This window comes from Trichosurus vulpecula, chromosome 1, assembly GCF_011100635.1.
Source record: "Trichosurus vulpecula isolate mTriVul1 chromosome 1, mTriVul1.pri, whole genome shotgun sequence".
Classification (NCBI taxonomy): domain Eukaryota; kingdom Metazoa; phylum Chordata; class Mammalia; order Diprotodontia; family Phalangeridae; genus Trichosurus; species Trichosurus vulpecula.
In genome coordinates, this window is record NC_050573.1 from 450653365 (window position 1) to 450674782 (window position 21418).

The 21418-nt window shown below is 37.2% G+C and overlaps 1 protein-coding gene across 1 annotated transcript in view; it reads left to right on the forward strand.

Annotated features, from left to right (window-relative positions):
• Positions 1–21418, forward strand: part of XRCC4 (X-ray repair cross complementing 4) — a 379274-nt gene that overhangs the window by 173521 nt on the left and 184335 nt on the right. The window contains exon 4 of the mRNA XM_036765940.1: positions 18192–18358. Within this exon, the coding sequence (XP_036621835.1) occupies positions 18192–18358 (167 nt within the window). The remainder of the gene's footprint in view (positions 1–18191; positions 18359–21418) is intronic.

The following is a 21418-nucleotide window of genomic DNA, read 5'->3' on the forward strand; positions in this document are numbered from 1 at the left end:
GAGGTTTTTATGCCCTAGTACACGGTCAGTTTTTGAGTATGTGCCGTGTATCACTGTGAGAAAAAGTATATTCCTTTTTATCTCCATTCAGTTTTCTCCAGAGGTCTGTCGTATCTGCCTTTTCTAAAATTCTATTCACATCATTAACTTCTTTCTTGTTTATTTTGAGGTTAGATTTATCAAGTTCAGAGAGGGGGAGGTTGAGGTCCCTTGCTAGTATGGTTTTGCTCTCTATTTCTTCCTGTAACTCCCTTAAGTTCTCTTCTAAGAATCTGCATGCTATACCACTTGGTGCATATATGTTAAATAATGATACTGCTTCATTGTCTATGGTACATTTTAGCGGGATATAGTGTCCTTCCTTGTCTCTTTTAATTAGATTTATCTTTACTTTTGCTTTGTTTGAAATTAGGATTGCTACTGCTGCTTTTTTTTATTTGAGCTGAAGCACAATATATTCTACTCCATCCTTTTACTTTTCCCCAGTGTGTATCCCCCTGTTCCAAATGTGCTTCTTGTAAACAACATATTGTAGGATTATGGTTTTTAATCCATTCTGCTGTCTGCCTCCATTTTATGGGAGAGTTCATCCCATTCACATTCACAGTTATGATTACAAGCTGTGTCTTTTTCTCCATCCTGTTCCCCACCCCCTTATCCTTTTATTTCTCCCTCCTCCCTTCCACTCCTCAAAATACTTTTGCTTTTGACCACCTCCTTCCTCAATTTATCCTCCCTCTTAAATTCCCTCCCTTATCTTACCCTTTTCCCCTTGCTACTTCTTCCCTCCCTTCTGACCACTCCCCCTTTTCTTTCACCTTTCCCCTTCTACTGCCTGTAGGATGAGTTTGATTTCTATACTTTCAGAGTATGTTATTCTCTTCTTGAACCAAATCTGATGAGAGTAAAGCTCACATACTACTCTTCTCCCTCCCTTCTTTCCCTCTACTGTAATATGTTTTTGTGCCTCTTCATGTGAAGTAATTTACCCTTTTCTACTACCTCCTTACCTCTTCTCCCAGAACTCTCCCTTTCCATCTCTTAATTATGTTTTTTATCATTACTTCAGTTATTTTATACTGACATACACAGTCTACGTGTATCCCTTTCAATTGTCATAATAACTTTACTATTCTCAAGATTGACATATTTATGTATACATAACATATATAAAGCAATATAATCCTATATAAGGATGTAAAAAATTTGACCTTGTTGATTAACAGAGTTTGTGGGGGCAAGGCTCCCCTTGTTTACCTTTTTATGTCTCTCTTGAGTTTTGTATATGAAGATCAAATTTTCCATTGATTTCTGGCCTTTTCACCAGGAAGATCTGGAATTCCCTTATTTCAATGAATGTTCATCTCCTCACCTGAAAAATTATCCTCAGTTTTGCTGAGTAGTTGATGCTTGGTTGTAGTTCAAGCTCCTTTTTCCCTTCGGAATATCATATTCCAATTTCTCTTGTCATTTAATGTAGAAGATGAAAGATCCTATGTTATCCTGACTGTAGTTCCACAATATTTGAATTGTTTCTTTTTGGCTGCTCACAGTATTTTCTCCTTGACTTGATAATTCTGAAGTTTGGCTATAGTATTTCTTGGAGTTTTCAACTTGGGATCTCTTCGGGGATGATCAGTGAATTCTTTTGATGACTATTTTCCCCTCTGGTTCTAGGATCTCTGGGAAGTTATCTTTGATAATTTCTTGGAAGGTACTCTCCAGGCTCTTTTTTTCATCGTGGCTTTGTGATAGACCAATGATTCTTGAATTGTCTCTCCTGCATCTGTTTTCCAGGTCAGTTGTTTTTCCAATCAGATATTTCATGTTTTCTTCTATTTTTTCATTCTTTACATTTTGTTTGACTACTTCATGATGCCTCATAGAATCATTAGCTTCCACTTGCTCAATTCTAATTTTTAATGAATTGCTGTCTTCATTTTGCTTTTGAATCTCATTTTCCAGTTGGTTGATTTTACCTTTCAGAGTGTCATTTTCTCTATTTAGATTCTGAATCTCCTTACCCATTTCACCAATTTTACTTTTCAAAGATTTGATCTCATCAGTGATTTTTTTTTCCATTTTTTCTTTTACCTCCCTAATTTGGTTTTTAAAATCTTCCTTTAGCTCTTCCAGGAATGCTTTTTGGGCTTGAGACCAGTTCACATTCCCTTTTGAGGTATATGTGGGTATAGTGTCAATACTGTCCTCTTCCGAATTGGTATTTTGATCTTCCCTGTCTCCATAAAAAGAATCAATGGTCCTTGGTTTTTTTTGTATTTTTTTTCATGTTGGTTAGCTTTTTTCCTGTATTTACAGTGGATTTCTGCATTTGGGGCTAAGGAACTCTTTCTCAGACTTCTTTTTCTGTGAATTGTGAGCCTGGTTACTGGCTTTGTGTGTTATGGCCTTACAGGCATGGGGGAGGGACCATCTGCCTGCCAGAAGTCTCCTCTTCTCCTGGGCTGCTCTCCAGCACCAGTGGTCTCAACTGTTGTATGTGCTGGAGTCTGCCACTTCCCCTGGCTATGCAATGCACGCCTGGGTTCCTGGTGTTGACCCTTGATGGCTCCACCCTTCTGGGACTCAGAAATTCCCACTGTTTGGCTACTGAAGCCCCACTTCTGTCTCCTCTATTCCAGGGTTTTTCCCGAGGTATTCTCTTTGGGTCAGGGAGTGAGGGATGAGAGCCGTTTACCTGGACATTACGTCTCCCAGAAGTTCAAGAAGGCAGGTTTCAAACCTTAGGCTGCAAGCTTCAGGATAGATGTCTCAAGGCCACAGGAGCTGCACTGCTGCCTCCTGTTACTTCGACAGACTTCCGTCCTGTGTTGGGAGGCCTAGGGATCTCTGCCAGTTTTGGGTGCCCAGCTTTCTCTCAGCCTGTATCACTGGTTTGTTTCCACAGCTGCTTCTGCTTTGGTAGTGGTGCAGCTCCCTGAGCCAGATGCTCTCCCAGCTTAAGGATCCATCCTGTAGACCTTGTGGACTCTCCTGGCTTGGAAATTTGCCCCACTCAGTGTACTAGTGGCTTCTAACCCTCTCAAATCTGCTCAGATTCACTTTTTTAGAGGTATCTGACAGAACTTGTGAGAGAGAGCTCTGGTAAGACATTGTTTTCACAAGGCCATCTTGGCACTGCCCCTAAAGTCAGATTTTGAAGCTGAAATTTGGAGACTTACTGTTTGATCAAAGTGGGGCTAATTGAACCTGATTAATTTTCATTAGTTAAATTGATCAGTGAAGAATGGCTTGGAGAGAAAAGAGAATGGAGGCAAAGAGGGAAATTGATCTCCTAATTAATTGATCTACTAATTAGTAGGCAACTGCAATAGTTCAGGTGAGAACTATAGTGGTTATGCTGTGAATGTAGAGAAGTGGACAGATATGAGTGATGTTCAAGAGGTAGAAATGGCAAGATTTAACAATTGATTGGGTATGGGAAGTGAGTGAGATTGAAGGAAGGGTTAAGGATGATTTATAGGTGCGAACCCTAGTTCTTGGCAGAAGTAAGGTAATTAGTAGGAAGGAAAATGAATTGTTTTGTAAATGTTGAGATTTAGATAGATATGGGACATCATTTTGGAGATGTCCAGTAGGCAGTTGGAGACTAGGACTGGATACGTAGATGTGGTCATGATCTACATAAAGATGGTATGTAACTACATCGGAGCTTATGAGATCATCAAGAAAGAAAGTGTAGAGAGAGAAAAGGAAGAAGCCCAGAAAAAAATTTAAAAAGGCCTGTGGAATGCCCCCAAGTAAGGGGTGTAATATGTATAGTGATCTAGCAGAGGCAACTAAGAAAGACAGTTGAGTCAGAGAAGAAGAGAACTATAATGAGTAGTGTCATGAAAATTCAGGGAGGAGACAGTATTAAGAGGGAATGGGGGGCAGTGATAAAGTGTCTAATACTACAGAGAGCTCAAGGAGGATTAGAGCTAAGAGAAAGTCTTAGCTTTGTTAATGAAGATGTCATTGGTGACCCTGACCAGAGTAATTAACTCAAATGAGGACAGAAGGCTGATTGTAAGGGGTTGAGAATTGGGGTGAGATAAGAAAGTGGAGGTGATAAATGAAGAAAGCTCTTTTCTAGGAGTGTGGTTGTGACAAGCAAGGAGGAGAGAAACATGGTGATAACTTAAGGAAATGGTAGAGTCGTAAGGGAGATCTGGCCATTCTTATAGGCAGCAGAGGCAGAACTAGTAGATAAGGAGAGGTTGAAAGGAGAGGATGGTTTCATACATTCAGATTTAAAATACAGAAATAAATCCTAATGGAATATAATTTAAGGCTGGGTACTCTGAGAGATTGAAGTCTTCACATCCAAGACATTTCATTGTAAAGCTTGATAAACACAGTGGAATTGGCCTCAGAGTTTGGCCCTGTGTTTTTATAAATCGAAAAGGATTTATGGGCTAAATATTGAACAACACACTAAGGCCAATCCATTAGTCTCTTTACTGGTAAACCATCTATCAATAAAGAAGCAATTGGGCATTTTGTTTTGTTTTGTTTTGGTTTTGGTAATGAAGATACTGAAATATGAATTGAAAACTCATGTGCAATGCTTTTATCTTCCTTGTAAAATGTCTTAGGAAATAAATATAATTACCTCATTGTTTTTCATGTGTTGATTTTCTGTTGAAAAACAAGTATCTTTTTCATGAAATTCAATTTTATATATTGTTTTGATAGCATGCCTGTAATCTAGGGGTTGGCAAACTGTGTCTTGTGGGCCAAATCTGAACTATGGCTTTATGGTAGGATAAGAATGGTTCTTTTGTTTTAAAATAAAATTTAATTGCATTAAAAAAATGTAAAAAAAAAAAAACAAAAAAAAAACCAAAACATTCCTAGCCTACTGGCCTTACAGGAACAGATGGCCAGCCGGATTTGACTCTCAGAATTGCCAGCCCCATGATTGAATCAGTCAATCAAGCATTTATTAAGAGCTTCCTATGTGCCATGTCCTGTTCTTAACATTGGGTATGCAAAGAAAATGTAAAAACAGCCCAGGTAAATGCCATATACCTATCATATAGATATACGTTACTTTGAATATGGTGTAAACCTGTATGTGTGTATGTGTAATAGATATAGAAATATGTGTATACAAATACACCCATATACACACACCTATGTACAAAGGGAAAATGGAAGGTAACCACAACAAAGATCTTAGAAAAGTGCCTTGGCATAGCATCTTGCATATAATGAATGTTGGTTGAATAGAAATGAAAAAACATCAAAATCAAATTTATTATGATATTAAATCATTCTCACGGATTCAAATTAATTTTGTGTGGTTACATTGTGTAATTGTGCTTTTAAAAATATAATAAAATGTCTTAAAGGGAAAATTATTTGTTCAGTGCACTCTGACATAATACTATCATTTGTTAGATGATAATCACCACAGACACAATACCTTCAGTTGTTTGGGAGTTTGGGATTGTTAAGAGTGTTCAGAGTTTGAGTTCTGATGGGTTGGGGAATAGAGAGCTCATGAATTCCCTTTCGTTCCTTCTGTAGACCCCAGGGACTGTCTTGCCTGCTTCTTTTTCCATTGAAATCAGATTGCTTCCTGCCAAGTTGTCTCTCCTCCCTGGCCCATTTTTGGAATGGAATGCAGTCTCATAGCTTCTGCCCTTAATTCTCACAAACCCCCTCTTTACCTGTCCAATCCCAGGAAAGTTGATTTTTGATCACTTCTAATCCAAACCAGTAAACATGTATTAAGCATCAACTATGTGCCAGGCACTGTGCTCAGCAGTAGGGATATAGTTTTTAAAAAGAAAGATAGTTGCTGCTCAGAGTTTGCAATTTAATTAGGGGAGCCAACACACAAAACTAAGTAAGAAAGTGGAGAGAGAGGCGGAGGGGTATTTTGTTCCATGGAGTTGAAATCAGGCAGAACAGCAGGTACAGAGTGGAGTGAGCAGAAAAGTACATTTTCTGCCCCTCCATAAAGAAAGGCATTGGGAGGAATTTGGCACTCCACTCTTTAGCCCTTCAGTCAGGGGAAGAGGAGGCTGAGGGAGATGGTGTTCCCCAGGGCTTGAGTTAGCTGTCTGGTAGTGAGATTAGAGTTGGTGAGATTAGAGGTGATTATCCTAACGTGGGAGGGGCCTGTTGTTCTGTGGAGTTGAAACCAGGCAGAGCCACAGATTCTAGAGCAATGGGGAGTATTGAAGGTTAGAAGGAAGAGAAGGCTAATTTTTAGTAGCCTATATAGATGGTGTGGCCTTCGTATGTGATGGATATAGGTGAGTTTCAGACTTAGATCGTTTGTAGAACAAGGTAGAACAAAAGGATGGATCTATTTTTCCCACTTTCAACTCAAAACTATAGTTTTTATACATACCCAAAACCTAGGAATGAAAATTATTTGCTTCTGGGAAGTGGACAAGATAAGCGGGTTAGAAGACAGAAAGAATCATAGATAATCAAAACAGACTGGATTTATTATATATTCTAAAAGAAAAGTAAGCTGTATGTAATAGAGGTCTGCAGCTTCATGAGTGATCTCCCCCCCCCCCTTCTACTATATATAATAATAACATTTACATGGTGCTTTAAGATTTGCACAGCATTTTACAGGAGTTATCTCATTTGGTCTTCTCAACAGCCCTGTAGGCCTGTGACTTTTCTAGGGTCATACAATTAGTAAGTGTCTGGGCCTGAATTTGAGCTTAGGTCTTCTTGGTTCCAGGTCCAGCACTCTGTCCGTTGTACCACTGCTGCATATGAAAATGCTCATTTTACCTTGCGTTTAAGTTCAGAGTAGAAATAAAGAAACTTTTTTATTTTGTTTAGAGTTTAATCATTTGATGAATTATCTCCTTTCTTTCTCCTTTGTCCATTTTTCCCCCATTATATTCCTGCCACCAGAGACATTTTGTGGTACAGTGGATAGAGTGCTGGGCCTGGAATCAGGAATAGTTGAGTTCAAATGTGGCCTCAGACACTTACTAGCTGTGTGAGCCTAGGCAAATCTCTTAGCCTCTGTTTGCCTCAATTTCCTTAACTGCAAAGTGGAAATAATAAAAGCATCTAGCAAATAATAGGCTCTATTCACATGCTTGTTCCTTTCCCTTCCTTTCACCTTCCCTCTTTTCCATAAAGAGTTATATTCTTTCTTCCCCTAACAAAGCAATCTGGAAGCAACTTTAGCTTTACATCTCTAAATTTATTTACTGCACCTGGGACCTTCCAGTTTTACCTCCAGTGTATGGGCAGTATTAAGCATCGTTAAGTATATGTCTGAGACTAACTTGAAACCCTCAAACAAAAGTTTTACTATTTTTACCTTGAGTTAATGAATCCTTGCTTTATGGCCTCTAAATGCTGTATGGTCTTTAGAGATCACATCCAGAATCCTTTTCCCTCTAACCTCTTTTGGTCTGAGTATTTCAGAGAAAAAATTTTAGTAAGTCTTTTGGGCAGAGAATTATGTCTCTTAATTTCTGCCAATGACTTTTGGGTTTTCTTTGGTACAAATTGCTTGAGCATTCTGGGTGCCAATTAACTAGTATATGATAAGGCTAGAGATTCCCTAGATACAAAGAAACAAAGAATGTTATCTCATATTTATGGAGCATTTGATGTTTTCAAAGTGCTTTGCACATATTCCCTTATTTGATCCCTACAACTGCTCTGTGAAGCAGGTGCTATTATCATTCTCATTTTTCCAATGGAGAAGGCTGAGGCACGGAGAAGTTAAGTCACATAGGTAGTATGTGAGGAAGGATTCAAACTCAACTCTTCTTGACTTCAAGTCCAAGGCTTCAAGTCCACTCTACCATGGTATCTTTTGTAAATAATGTACAGTAAATATGTAGAATAATCATGAAGATATAAAATTTTCTCACTATAGGGTGTAGAAGAAGTTTATGTAAATTTCAGTGGCTAGGCTGATATAACATGATTACATATTTAAAGCCAGGCACAAGGACAGTCAGTATTTACATTTTCTACAGAAAATAATTTAACACATTACATCATCTTAAAGACTTTTATGGTCTACATTGCCATAGTCAGAGCCCAGCATGCTTTTTTTTTCTCTCTCCATTTTGATTGGGCTAATCTAGTTGACAAAAAATGTCTAGGACATTGAACATTTTTGAATAAAAAAAAAATTAGTTCGAGACTTTAAACAGAATTTGTAAACCATCTCTACTTTGCCAAAAGGAATTACCTAGCTAGAAATGTGAGATTAGAGTTCTGACAAATATAGCACTCCTATCTTATTCCAAAGAGTACTTATCAGTATCCTTTCCTCAATTGTAAGCTACCTTATGAGATAAAAGTTGTAGTTGTCTTGACTCTGATGTGTTACTATTGTCAGGGAGTGCCTTTGTCATATTTTTATGTAGTACTAAAGCATGTACTATATTAACTTATTAAATAGTAGAATGGTATGGGTTATGTCTTTTGACTCTTGCATAAATTGGATTAAAGTAAGGTACAGTTGCTCAAAGTCATTGGCCTCACTCTTCCAGAGTCATCAGAATCTAGTGGCAAGACAAAATCAAGGTGACTGGTGATAGCTTGGCATTCAGAGGATGACCTTGGTGTTTCTGATGCCTTGTGAAACTCTAAGTGCTCCACTGAACCTGCTTCAGCCACCTTCATGGCTGTCAGAACAAATTGTTCTCATTCACTCATTCTGTCAGGGGAAGTCTTCATATGCTTGGGAGAGACACCTCTACCTCCTCCAACTTCCCAATGGGTGTGAGACTCCTCAGTTATCCTCAACCTGGGTTACCCTGTCTGCTGAAATGGGTTGCTGGGGTTTGGTTGTTGCACATACTACATCTTCTTGGAGCCACAGATGAGAATTGAGTGAATCAGGTGGACACCAAAGGGAGAAAGCAGACCTGAAAAGGGCTTGACATTCCACACACCAGAGGTACTAGTCTTCCCTGAACACTCATCTCAAGGTCTCTCTGAAGAACTTTGGAATTGCTTGAGAGACATGGGAGATATTGGCACAGGACTGCCCAGGTTGGCGTGCCCACATCAGAGAAGGTACTCTGCTCTATGAGCAAAACAGGATGAGACATCTCTCCCCTAAATATTTTTATAGACTCTTTGTGCCTGGCCTATCGTAGAGCCTTCCAAGCACGTACTGGTTTGATCAGCCACAGTTGGACACACTATACCTTGACCCCAATATAATGATGTCATTTTGGTCCTCTTCAAGCACAAAGGAGAACAACCAACTAACCAGCAGAATGGGATCCCCTTGAGAACAAAAGTTGACTCATTTGTGTCCTCATATCCCCCAAACCTACCACGGTGACTTGTACAGAGTATGTAGTAAATAAATGATTGTTGAAATGAAAATAGGGCATCCTCTTGGAGATGTCTAGTGACAAGACGTAGGGCTGAAGTTTAGGTGAGAAATGAGGGCTAGATGTAGAGATCTGGAACTCAACTACATAGTGAATAACAAAATAATTTATTATTGTGTATAGGTAGTGATGAGTGGAGTACCCAGGCAGATGGGATCTTATGGGATGCTGAGGTTACCCTAATAAAGAGTTTCCTTGAGGCATGGCAGAGAAGTCAGTAAGAAAAGTCCCAAAGTAAAGCAGATGAGAAATGAGACAACTATTGAGGTCAATCTCCTCAGTTCATAAATGAGGAAACTGAGGAACACTTATGTTAAGTAATTTGTCCAGGTTACACAGCTACTAAGTCTCTGAGGGAGGATTTAAACCAGATCTTCCTGACCTTTCAGTCCAGCACTCTACCCTGCCTTCTCAATGTGAAGTATAGGCAAGACATTAAAGTAGACATGTATTAATAGGCAGTGAAAATGAGACACTGAAACTCAGAACTGGAGATGTACATTTGAAAAATATCTACACAGTGGTGGTAGTTGAAGCATGTGGAGTGAATGAACATGTTGAAAGATACAATGTGTCAAATGGGAACCCTTTGGAATCTTGAATTGTCTAATTAATTGTTATGAACTTCCATTTTCATTTTATAATTTGGAACCAGCCAACATACTGACTTTTATTATAGGACTAGAAAGTAGAGATTAAATTGAGCAAATGGAAACAATTTTAGATAGGTGCTTCTCATGGGAATGAAGTGAGCAGAGGAGCAAAACTTATTTTTTAAATGTCCTTAGGGAATTTTAATTGAATAGATTTGACCTCTCCTTGGCAAAAATCCCTTGTAGCTGCAGTAATATAGCATTGGCAGCTGTTTATTTTGTCATACTAGGTAAAAAAAAAAGTGAGTAGGTTGCTTTTTCCATTTTCTCTACTGTTGGATTTCCACTGTCACTATGCTCCTGATCCAAGTGTGGCATGAGCTCTTTATCCTTTTTGCCTGACTAAAGCCTTCAAGTGATGAAAAACGGCTTCCTTTCTAAAAATGCCTGTCTTAGTCAAAGCTGTCTGGCAGTTGTAATGAGATAATTTGGTGTCATTTTCTGGGTTCACATTTTGCTCATAGTGTAATCTGGCTTCTAAAAATAAAATAAGCTTAGTTTGTCACTTGCTCTATTTTGGCTTAAAGAGTAATATTGTATAAACTAAAGAAGAATATTCTAACATTTACCTCTAGGAGACATTGTCACTTACAGAACTTTAATGAGGTGATTTTTAGAATTTGCTTTTATTCTTCATACCTGAGATTCTTAACCTGGGGTTTTTGAATATGCTTTTAAAATATTTTGATAATTATATTTCAGTATGATTGGTTTTCTTTGTAGTCCTATGTATTTTATTTTATGCACTTAAAAACGTCATTCTGAAAAGGGGTCCATGGACTTTGCCAGATTGTTAGAGGGGCCCGTGATACAACTTCTTATGAATCCCTGCTCTAAACTGTTTCCACATAAGTTACTTCTAGGCTGGCTTTTTATTTTATTTTATTTAGGTTTGAGGGGAAAAGAATAACTAAATCAGCTAATTAATTTATTCACATTTTTTACCTGAAACAATTTCCCTAAATAAATATTTATTAGCATTTTTCCGAAGTATTTATTTTAAATATAATTTAATTTTTGACAATCAATAAATATTTATTAAGCCTTTCAGCTGTTTAGAACACTTTACTAGATATTAAGGGAATTATAAAGTTTGGATAAAACACAAATCATGCTTTTATAGATCTTTATGTGTGGTAGTAGTATTGTCGTTTGGTCATATCTGACTCTCCATGATCCTATTTGTGGTTTCCTTGGCAAAGATGCTGAAGTGGTTTGCCATTTCCTTCTCCAGCTCATTTTACAGATGAGGAAACTGAAGCAAGCAGGGTTAAGTGACTTGCCCAGGGTCACACAGCTAGTAAGTGTCTGAGGCCAGATCTGAACTCAGGAAGATGTGTCTTCCTGACCTCAGGCCCAGCACACTATGCACTATGGCACCACCTAGCGGCCACTGTGTGATAGTAGTAGGCTATGAAAATACAGTAATTAGAGTAGATAACACATGATAAGCCATGAGAGGTTTAAACAAATAACTGTTAGGCCTTCTGTGCAGTGGATGGAGTGCTGGGCCTGAAGTCAGGAAGACCTGAGTTCCAGTATGGCCTCAAACACTTAGTAGCTGTATAATCCCTGGGCAAGTCATTTAGCCTCTGCCTCAGTTTCCTTTGCTATAAAATAGAGATAATAATAGCACTAAGTTCCCAGGGTCATTTTGAGGATTAAATGAGATATTTGTAATAAACACTTAGCCCAGTTCCTGAAACACAGTAGGTGCTTCATAAATGCTCATTCCTTCCCTCCCTCTGAGTTTAGGGAAATCAGGGAAGACTTCTTGGAGATGCAACATTTCATAGACTGTTGGAGATGAAAGGTACCTTATAGGCCAGCGAGTCCAACTTTATCATTTTAAAGAGGAAGAAGGTAGACATAACAAAGCAGAGTGACTTCTGTAAGGTTACCTACACAGTTACATAGCCACAGAGCAGGGGCTGAACCTCAACTCTTAGCACAATACGCTATTTAACACTTTGTGTTAATGCCTTGGATGAAGGCATAGGTCTCCTCATGGCATTTGCAGATGGCACAAAGCTGGGAGGGCTAGCTAACACACTAGCTGAGTCAGAATCCAAAAAGATCTTGACAGGGTAGAGCACTGAATCCGATCTAAGATGATGTTTAATAGTTATGAATGAGAAGTTTTCACTTGCATTCCAAAAATCAACTTAACAAGTGTAAGATGAGAGGTGTGTGATGAGACAGTAGTACTGAGAAAGGTCTGGGGATTTTAGTGCACTATAAGCTTGATATCTATCAATAGTATGATATGGAAGCTAAGAAAAATAATGGAGTTTGAGTCACAATTAGAGAAACATAACTTCCCAGAAGGAAGGGGTATAGACTCACTGTACTCAACTCTGGTCAAATCACATCTACAATGCTCAATTCTGAACACCGCATTTTAAGAAAGACATGACAGAAGAATCTTAAGAGTATCTAGAAGACAGCCAGCCATTATGGGAAAAAAAAAAAAAAACTTCAAATCCATGCCATATAAGGATCTGTGGGAAAAACTAGGAATTTTTATAGCTGGAGAAGAAAAGCTAAGGAGCACATGATGATATTCATTAAGTATGTGGAAAGGCTTAGAGATTCAGAAAAACTTGGGAGGACTTTATGATCTTATGTGGAATGAAGTGAACAATACCAGAAAAATTTGTATGACTACAATATGGAAAAGGAAAACAACTATGAAAGATATAAAATATATGCTCAATACAATGACTAATCATGAGTCCAAAATGCTGATAACGAATTGTGCTTCCCATCTCTTGGCAGAGATGTGATAAAGTAGAAGTCCAGAATGAGACATGTATTTTCAGTCATAGCTGATGTATGGATTTGTTTTGCATGACTTATGCTTAATTTGTTATAAGGTATTTGATACCAAAAAGAAGGAAAGAAAGAAGTCTATGAATCATTAGAATATGAACAGAAGGGAACAGAAGGAAGTTCAGAAGGAAACAGACAAACAGGGCAGTGTTAGAATTATCATGTTAAATTTGAAATGTACCCAAAAACCTGTCTACAAAAGAAAATCATGGATTCCTCTGCAGTCCTTTTTATGTTCTTTGTATGTTCATGCTTTCCAATGATTTCCAGATTCATAATAATAAACCTTTTTTTAAAGTATTCGAAGGGACGTCATGTGGAAGAGGGTTCAGACTTGTTCTGTTCGGCTCTTACAGTTTCATGTGCAATCATCTTTTATTTATTATGCTGTGTTATGGAAATACTATGGAAATTTCATAAATTAAAATAAATAAAATTTAAAAATGATAAAAGTATGGAAAGAGTCGAACTTGGGGTTCACAGAAAGAAAAACTTGATAACAACCAGGACTATTTAAAAGTGAAATGTGTTAATCCAGGACATGGCTTGCTCTCTCTCTTTGGAGGTCTTCACATAAAGCCTGCATGTCTACTTGTAAAGTATGTCATTGTAGACATGATTTTTTTCAAGACTGGGTTCAACTAGGAGGCTGCTGAATACCTATTCAACTCTGTAATCTTGTGATTCTTTCTTCTGTGCTATACTTTCTCATTTGAGTAAGGCTTTAAAGGCTGGATAGGAATTGAACAGAGAGGCAGAAGTTTGATGAAGTCAGTCAATAACATTTATTAAGTACCTACTGTGTGCCAAATCCTAAATTGTTGGCGATACAAAGAAAGGCCACAGACAGTCCCCGCCCTCAAGGAACTCAAAATCTAATGGGAGAAGACCACACACACACACACACACACACACACACACACACACACACAATCTGAGAAGGGGACAGTGAGGAACAGAGATGAAGGGAGGAAGGAAAAGAAGAGGGAGCCCAAAGATGAGAGAAATGATGAAGTATAGGAGTTCAGCCAGATGGAGAATGAGGAGGTGATTTCCCTGGGCCTCCTTCTTAAAAGGAGGATCTGAGAAGAGCTTTCCAATGCCCACCCTCCTGCTCTCCTATCAAAGGAAGGAAAGGACTCAGAGGTGGATACTGAGAAAAAAGGGCATTTCAAGGTTATTGAAGAGGGTGAGTAAAGACTTGGAGCCAGAAGTCTTTAGGGCATATATGAAGGACAGTGAATAGCCCAATTTGGATTAACTTCAAAGTATTTTGAAAGAAATATAATGAAACAATGCCAGAAAGATAGGGTGTCACTAACTTATTGAGAACATAAATGCCAAACTTCTCAACTTTACTTAGTAGGTAGTAGCAAGAAATGATTAAAAGGTTTTGAGCAGAGAAGTGATGTGACCACATCTATGTAAAAGGAAGAGATATATGGTGGTAGAAAAATGGAAGAAGTCTTACATAACTCTCAGTTATTTTCTTAATTTTAAATTATTAATCCAAAGGAGTTGGACTAATCCATAGTTCCACCAAATCCGCCTCCAACCCCTTCAGCACTGAATTTTTCCATCTTTGCCAATTTAATGGAGTTGAAAAGATAACAAACAATATCTTAGAGTGAATTTAGTTTCTTTTATTTTTAGTGCTTTTGAAAATTTTCGTTGTATAGCTATTTATGGTTTGTATTTCTTTCTACTATCATTTTCTACCCTTTATCGATTGGGAAGACTCTTACTCTTAGAAATTTGTGTCAATTTTCTATAGATGTTAGGTTTCTGTAATCTATATTTAAGGCATTTTTATACTAACTACATTAATTTGATTTTCGTAAGCTTTTGAATTTTGTATAATCAAAACTACTTCATCTTTTATAGTCTTTATTCCATGTCTGGTTATACGTTCTTCCCCAGTAAAAGCTATAATCTGCCATTCTTCTCTTATTTTTTAATAATGTGACTTTTTATCCTTACATAATTTATCCATTTGCAATTTATAATGGTGTCAGATTCTGGTCTAACCCTGATTTCTGCCACAATATAGTTTACGTAAGACCTGACTCTACTACTTTAAGGGCCCGTCATGAAGACCAAATGAAATAATGCATGTGCAAATACTTTTTTTAGTGATATAAAATATAGGGTTGATAGAGAAAGGAGAATTTTAAAAGGAAAATAAATGAATTGACCACAGGGATGGATTTTATGAGCTATAATGATTGAAAAAGAAAAGTAAAATGAAAACATTTTTCAAACCATAGAAACAATAATAAATGTGTTCCTAATTGAACTCTTATTTCTGTGTCTGAAGAGTAGTTAGCATATTCTGAAGAAGAAAAAAAGGTCTGTTGTTTTTTCTTTAAACAGAATGAAGAGAGAGACATAATAAAAGTTGTCACAATACAGACAAATGATCCTTAAGTCTCCTGGCAGGGTTTCTGAAATGTTAAGTAAGAACTCTTTAGCTATGGTTTTCTTTCAGAAGATGTTAAACAAGTTAATGAACATAAATCAGCCAAAGAGGCCCACTCCACTGAGCTACAAATCCAAATAGTCGCAAGATATAAGAACTACTTGACATCGTTTAAAAATAGTACTCTAGGGAAATGGGGTGACACGTAGGGACATTTTACTAGCCTTTAATTTTTTTGGTAAACTAACTAACTTATTCTCCAACATGTACATTGTTGGAAGTGGATCTTGCCAAATAATTTTTTAAAATATTATATAAAGGCATTCTCAAGGAATTGAATTATTATAAAAACTTCTTAAGGGAAAAATGTAAAATTATGCTATATGTAGATGACGCATAGAATCTGAAGTACCATAAAGTTTTAGAAACAGAAAAAAAAAGAATTCTCTCACAGTGTTATCCTAAGGTAATCGCAAAAGTTTATAATTAAAAGTTAAAAAAAACCTTTAAATGCAACTCATCCCCAAATTTAGCTAGCCCCACCCCCAAAGATACAGAGCTCCCTATTTCTGTATTACCCCCACTAGGTCTTTATTCTGTTCTGCTCAACAATTGTTCAGGTGGCTGTAGATTTGGGTGCCAGGCTGACTTATTCTTTTGTGTCTTACTTTTACATTCAATGGAAAGAAATAAGTAGACCATTTAACTTTTAGTAGTCTCTGGATTTTTAACTTTAAAAAAATTACAAATATAATTACATTTCTGGTGCTTTAAATAAAATTTTAGATGTTATCCTACGTATGACTTTTTTTAAAAAAAAAAGTTTTCAAATTACAGCTCATAAGAAAGCTGTCATAGAAGCAGATAACTGTGAAACAATATTTTAATACTTCAACAAACCCATGATCTTCTTGATGTGGATAGTCTGTCCACTGGCATGTATCATAGGCCCTCCATGTCTTCCTACCCTGTGCATTTCTTATCCATCTTTGTGTGAATACATTTTAAGGGAGGCACCTAATGTTCATGTAGACTTCCTCTGGTTATTTTAATGTTTTGGAGGTTCCAGTACAGCACGTAGATTGTCCTCTCTTGATATATTATCGGCACGCCTCTCTTTTGAGTCATGCAGGTCCTATCTCTTATCCTACCTCTTATGAACAAATCATTGTCAGAAATACGTGGTGCCACTTGAACCACCATGGCTCAATTTTTGTTGTCCTTTGGGGCAACTGAAACATTGATTCTTCAGAGATTGTTAATCCAGGATTCTTAGGTGTATAGCATAACTTGGTGATACTTAGAGTGCAAATGCTAGACTTTTGATTTGGTGATCATTTTAGGGTCATTGAACTCACAGAATAGTTTCCCAAAGGCAATTTGGTCTAATTTCCTACTCCTTTTCAATTCTGGACGCAGTCAGTCACCGATCTAGAATGCCTTTGAGAAATACACCTAACAAACAGACTTAATCAAGAAGCTTGCTCAAAGAGATTAAGTGACTGTTCAGGGGTACACAGTAAGTGGCACAGTGGCTCTCTGAGTTCAGATCCAGTACTCACTCCACTCCGGCAAGGTGCTGAATCTCATCTTCATGGATACTATAGCTTATCTTTTAAAATGTTTTAAACAATCAGGATAGTGTTATATTCTTCAATTGTTTATTTAGGGAATGTTCTTACTTACAATCACATGTGGTATTTTGGATCATTTAGCTGAGTTAGAAGACTGGTCTTCTGTTTCTTGGTTTTGACACTAACTTAGCGTGCAACTTTGTGCAAATCATTTAATATTTCTGTGCTTCAGTTATCTTACCTGTAAAATGTATATAGCAAATGCTTCCTAAATGCTTTTTCATTCATTCATTCAGTTCATGAGCTGTTGGATTAGATGATCTCTGAAGTTCGTGATTTCATGACTGACTAAATTCTCTGATCTTAGGAGAGTGCATATTGTGTGTGTATGTGTATATACAGGTATGTGTGTGTGTACATACACAAATACATATGATAGGTTTTCAGTAAAAGAAGAAGCCAGATGTTCCAGTCAGTCAATAAACATTTATTCAGTGCCTACTGTGTGCCAAGCACTGTGCTAAGGTCTTTTTATAATTGTATCATTAGGTCCATAGTCTCACCAACAACTGCCACCAATAGGGCAGGCAAGCTAGTCTCTTAATACCATAATAATTCATTCTTCTCTGGTATGAGAATCTTTGTTTAAACAATGTTAAACTTCATTATGCCCTTCCCATACACATTACCAGAGATTAGCTTTAAAATGTGTTGCTATAAGCATTTTTAACTGAATAAAGAGAATGCAAATTAGGTTGGTAACAAATAAACAAATGGTACGGCCCTTTTTGTTGGGCAACTAGGTGATGCAGTGGATAGAGTGCCAGGCCTGAAGTCAGGAAGACTCATCTTCCTCTGTTCAAATTTGACCTCAGACACTCATTAGCTGTGTGACCCTGGTCAAGTCACTCAACCCTGTTTGCCTCAGTTTCCTCATCTGTAAAATGACCTGGAGAAGGAAATGGCAAACCAGTATCTTTGCCAAGAAAAGCCCAAATTGGGTCACAAAGAGTTGAACACAACTGAACAACAATAGTAACTGCCCTTTTGTGGTAATAGATAATATGCTGTTTTTTTGGTGGGTCCTTCGAAGGTTTTAAGAAACCATTGCTGTTAGGTTGCATTTTTATTACTATTATAAACATGAATAGGAAAAATAAAATCGGTAAAATACTTGGGTTTCTCCCTAATATCTGAAATGTTCAAGTGAAGTGATATTAATGCTTTACATTTTTTTTGCCTGTTAAAAAAAAACTAAACTAAACTAAAACACAAAAAAACCTTGGGTTTGAAAACTACATACTTAATCTTTTTTAGTCACCAGAAATTAACTCAGCTTTTCCTTTTGTCCTAGTTTATACTTGGATCACTGAACCTGCAGAAGGTCTCAAGCCCAGCTGAAGTCATTCGAGAACTGATGAGCTATTGCCTAAACTGTGTGTCCGACCAGCTCGCCAAGAACAAGCACCTGCAGAGAGAGAATGAGATGCTTCAGAGGGACTGGAATGATATCCAAAAGCGGTGGGTTGGATGTGTGCATCTAGGACACTCTGCGCTTTTGGAAGAGCTTTAGAAACATCATGTGTCTGTGGATTAATATGTATTTTTTAAGTTAAGCTTTGACGTATAATTAATGTTTTGCTCACTTACAGGTACCAAAGTCATTCCTTATCTAATATTGAGTTTTAGATCAGTGTTTTCCAGTTGAAACAGTGAAACAGTCTGTAGCAAATTTTCCTCAGTCCACAAAATTTTTACCACTAGTGGCTCTCACTTATTTTAAAATCATAAAAAATTTCATTAGAAATTTCTCATTAGAGGGAAAGGTGTACCAAGGAAGCAGGCATATGTGAAGTAACAGGGTTTACCATTTTCTCTGTTTAGATTGTGTGGGACCTTATCATGAGAATTTTGGCCACTATTAATCAACCAACCAATAAACATTTATTAAGCACCTTTAAAAATAAATAAATTTCTCACTAAACATCAGTATAAACAATTGAACTTGCTTGTAACTTGTTTACATTTAAAGTAATTAATTTAAATGAGCAATGTGTGATAATATTTTTTCAGTCCCTCCCTCTAAATTCTCATCAGATTTGCCTATTACTTTCCTCTCCTCTCCTGCCCCTTCCTCTCTTCCCTCCTTTTAGATCTTTTTTTGCTTTTCTTCCTCCCCAAAAGGGCAGCAGGCAGCAAAAAATTGGGTGACCTTATCACGACAATCTTGGTCACTATCATTCAGTCAACCAATAAACATTTATTAAGCACCTAAAAAAAGAAATTTCTCATCAAATATCAGTATAACCAATTAAACTTGCTTGTAACCATTTACATTTAGAGTAATTAATATAAATGAGCAATGTATGATAATATTCTTTCATTCCTTCCCTCTAAATTCTCATCAGATTTGTCTGTTCCTGTCCTTATAGATCCCTCTTCCCCTCCCCCACCCCACAAAAAGGGCAGCAGGCAGCAAAAAATTGAACCATCTTTGATAGAAACCTCACAGAAATGTATCAATCAAGAACATTTATTAACCACTTTACTAAGTGCTACACACTGTGCTTAAGTGCTGAGGGTACAAAATGAAAAGCAAAAAAAAAAAATCTGCCATCAAGGAACTTATACTTTAATGGGGGGAAACAACATATATGTATACATAAAAATGTAAATATAAGATGGATCTGAGCATGTGACAGGAAGCTTTAGAGAAGAAGGCTGGGGGAACCAAGAGAAGCCTCTTGGAGGAAGTGTCACTGGCCTGGGTCTTAAAGAAAGCAAGGTATTCTACAAGGTGGAGGATAGCAAGAGCATCCCAGGAGTGGAAGATAGTCAGACTAGCCAATAGGCCAGTGTAATGGAACCAGTTGCAAAGGTAGCAAGGGGTCAGATCGTGAAGGGCTTTATGTACTAAATAGAATATTTGATATTTGATCTTTGAGGTAATATGAAGCCACAGGAATTTATTGATTGGGTGGAGAGGAGTGTGATATGTTCACATTATGTTTAAGAAAAATTACTTTGGGGTCATCAGGCCCAGCTGTGCTGCCAAGACGCTCACCTGAGCAAGAAGAAACCAGCACACGCTGTGTGAGTACAGAAGTAGTGGGGCATGGATGTCACTGGCTATGGGCACTTACAGGAGGGCAGAGTTCTTGGTTTCAGTTCAAGGCCAGAGGGGACAACTAAAGGAGGTTCTGATGCCAGAGGCTCCATTCCCCTAACCCCAGGACTAGAGGTGATTACAATAATAAGCTGCTAAAATTTTGTTTTAAATGAGCAGGCAAAGGATAAAGAACACAATTATAGAAAGTTACTATGAAAATAGAGAAAACCGGGGTTTATCTTCAGAGGAGGATACTGAAGCAAAAAAAAACAAAACAAAAACCTCTCCTACTCTAAAGAGTAACATCAAATAGTCACCTGCCCTAAAAGAATTCACAGAAGAACTTTAAAAATACTTAAAAAATCAAATGAGAGAGATTGAGGAAAAATAAGAACAATCCAAGAAAAACAAGAAGATTATGAAAAGATAGTCAACCAAGTGGAAAAGGAGATCCAGAATCTTAAGGAAGAAAATGGTTCCTGAAAATTAGAATTGGGCATGGGGAAGCCAGCAAAGTTATAAGAGACCAAGAAATAATAAAATAAAATATAAAGAATGAAAAAATAGAAGAGGATGTGAAACACCTCATAAGTAAAACAATTGGTCTGGAGAACAGATCAAAAAGAGGAAGCATAAAAATAATTGGACTATCTGAAAGCTATGATCAAAAAAGAATTTTGATACAATAATACAAGAAATAATTGAAGAAAATTGTTCCGAAGTATTGGAACAAGAGGGGAAAGTAGAAATAGGAAAAAAATCCACCAATCACCACCTGAAAGAGATTCTACAAGGAAAACCTACAGGAACATCACAGTCAAATTCCAAAACCCTCAGTTCAAGGAGAAAATGTTACTAGCAACAAGAAAAAAAAAATTCAATTATGGTGGAGCCAGAATTAGAATCACACAAGACCTAGCAGTGTCAACACTAAAAGACCACAGGTCTTGGAACACTATATGTCAAAGAGCAAAAGAGCTGGGGTTGTGGCCGAAAATATCGTACCCAGAAAAGATCAATATAATCCTGAATGAGAAAAAGAACATTCAATGAATTGCCAGACTTTCAGAATTTTGTTGCAGAAAAACCTGAATTTAATAGAAAATTTGACATATAAGATCCAAGAGAAAAATATAAGGTAAACATCAAAGACTAATTACAGGGGACTCAATAAGGACAGACTGTGTACTTTTTATATGAGAAAATGTAAAACATATGTCCAAGATTGTTATTAGTAATTGGGTAGTTTGAAAGAAAGAGTGGGATAGACCTGAATATGATGTGATTCAAAAAGAGTAAAACTGTTTTGGAAGAGGTAAAAAGAGTAATTATTTTATACAAATGAGGTGAGAAAAAGAACTAACACAGAGGAATTAGATAGAAGAGGAGGGCTGGTAGTTCTGGAACCCTACTCTCATTGGGAATGGATTGAAGAAGTAATAATATGTATATATCCAGAAGGGTATAAAAGT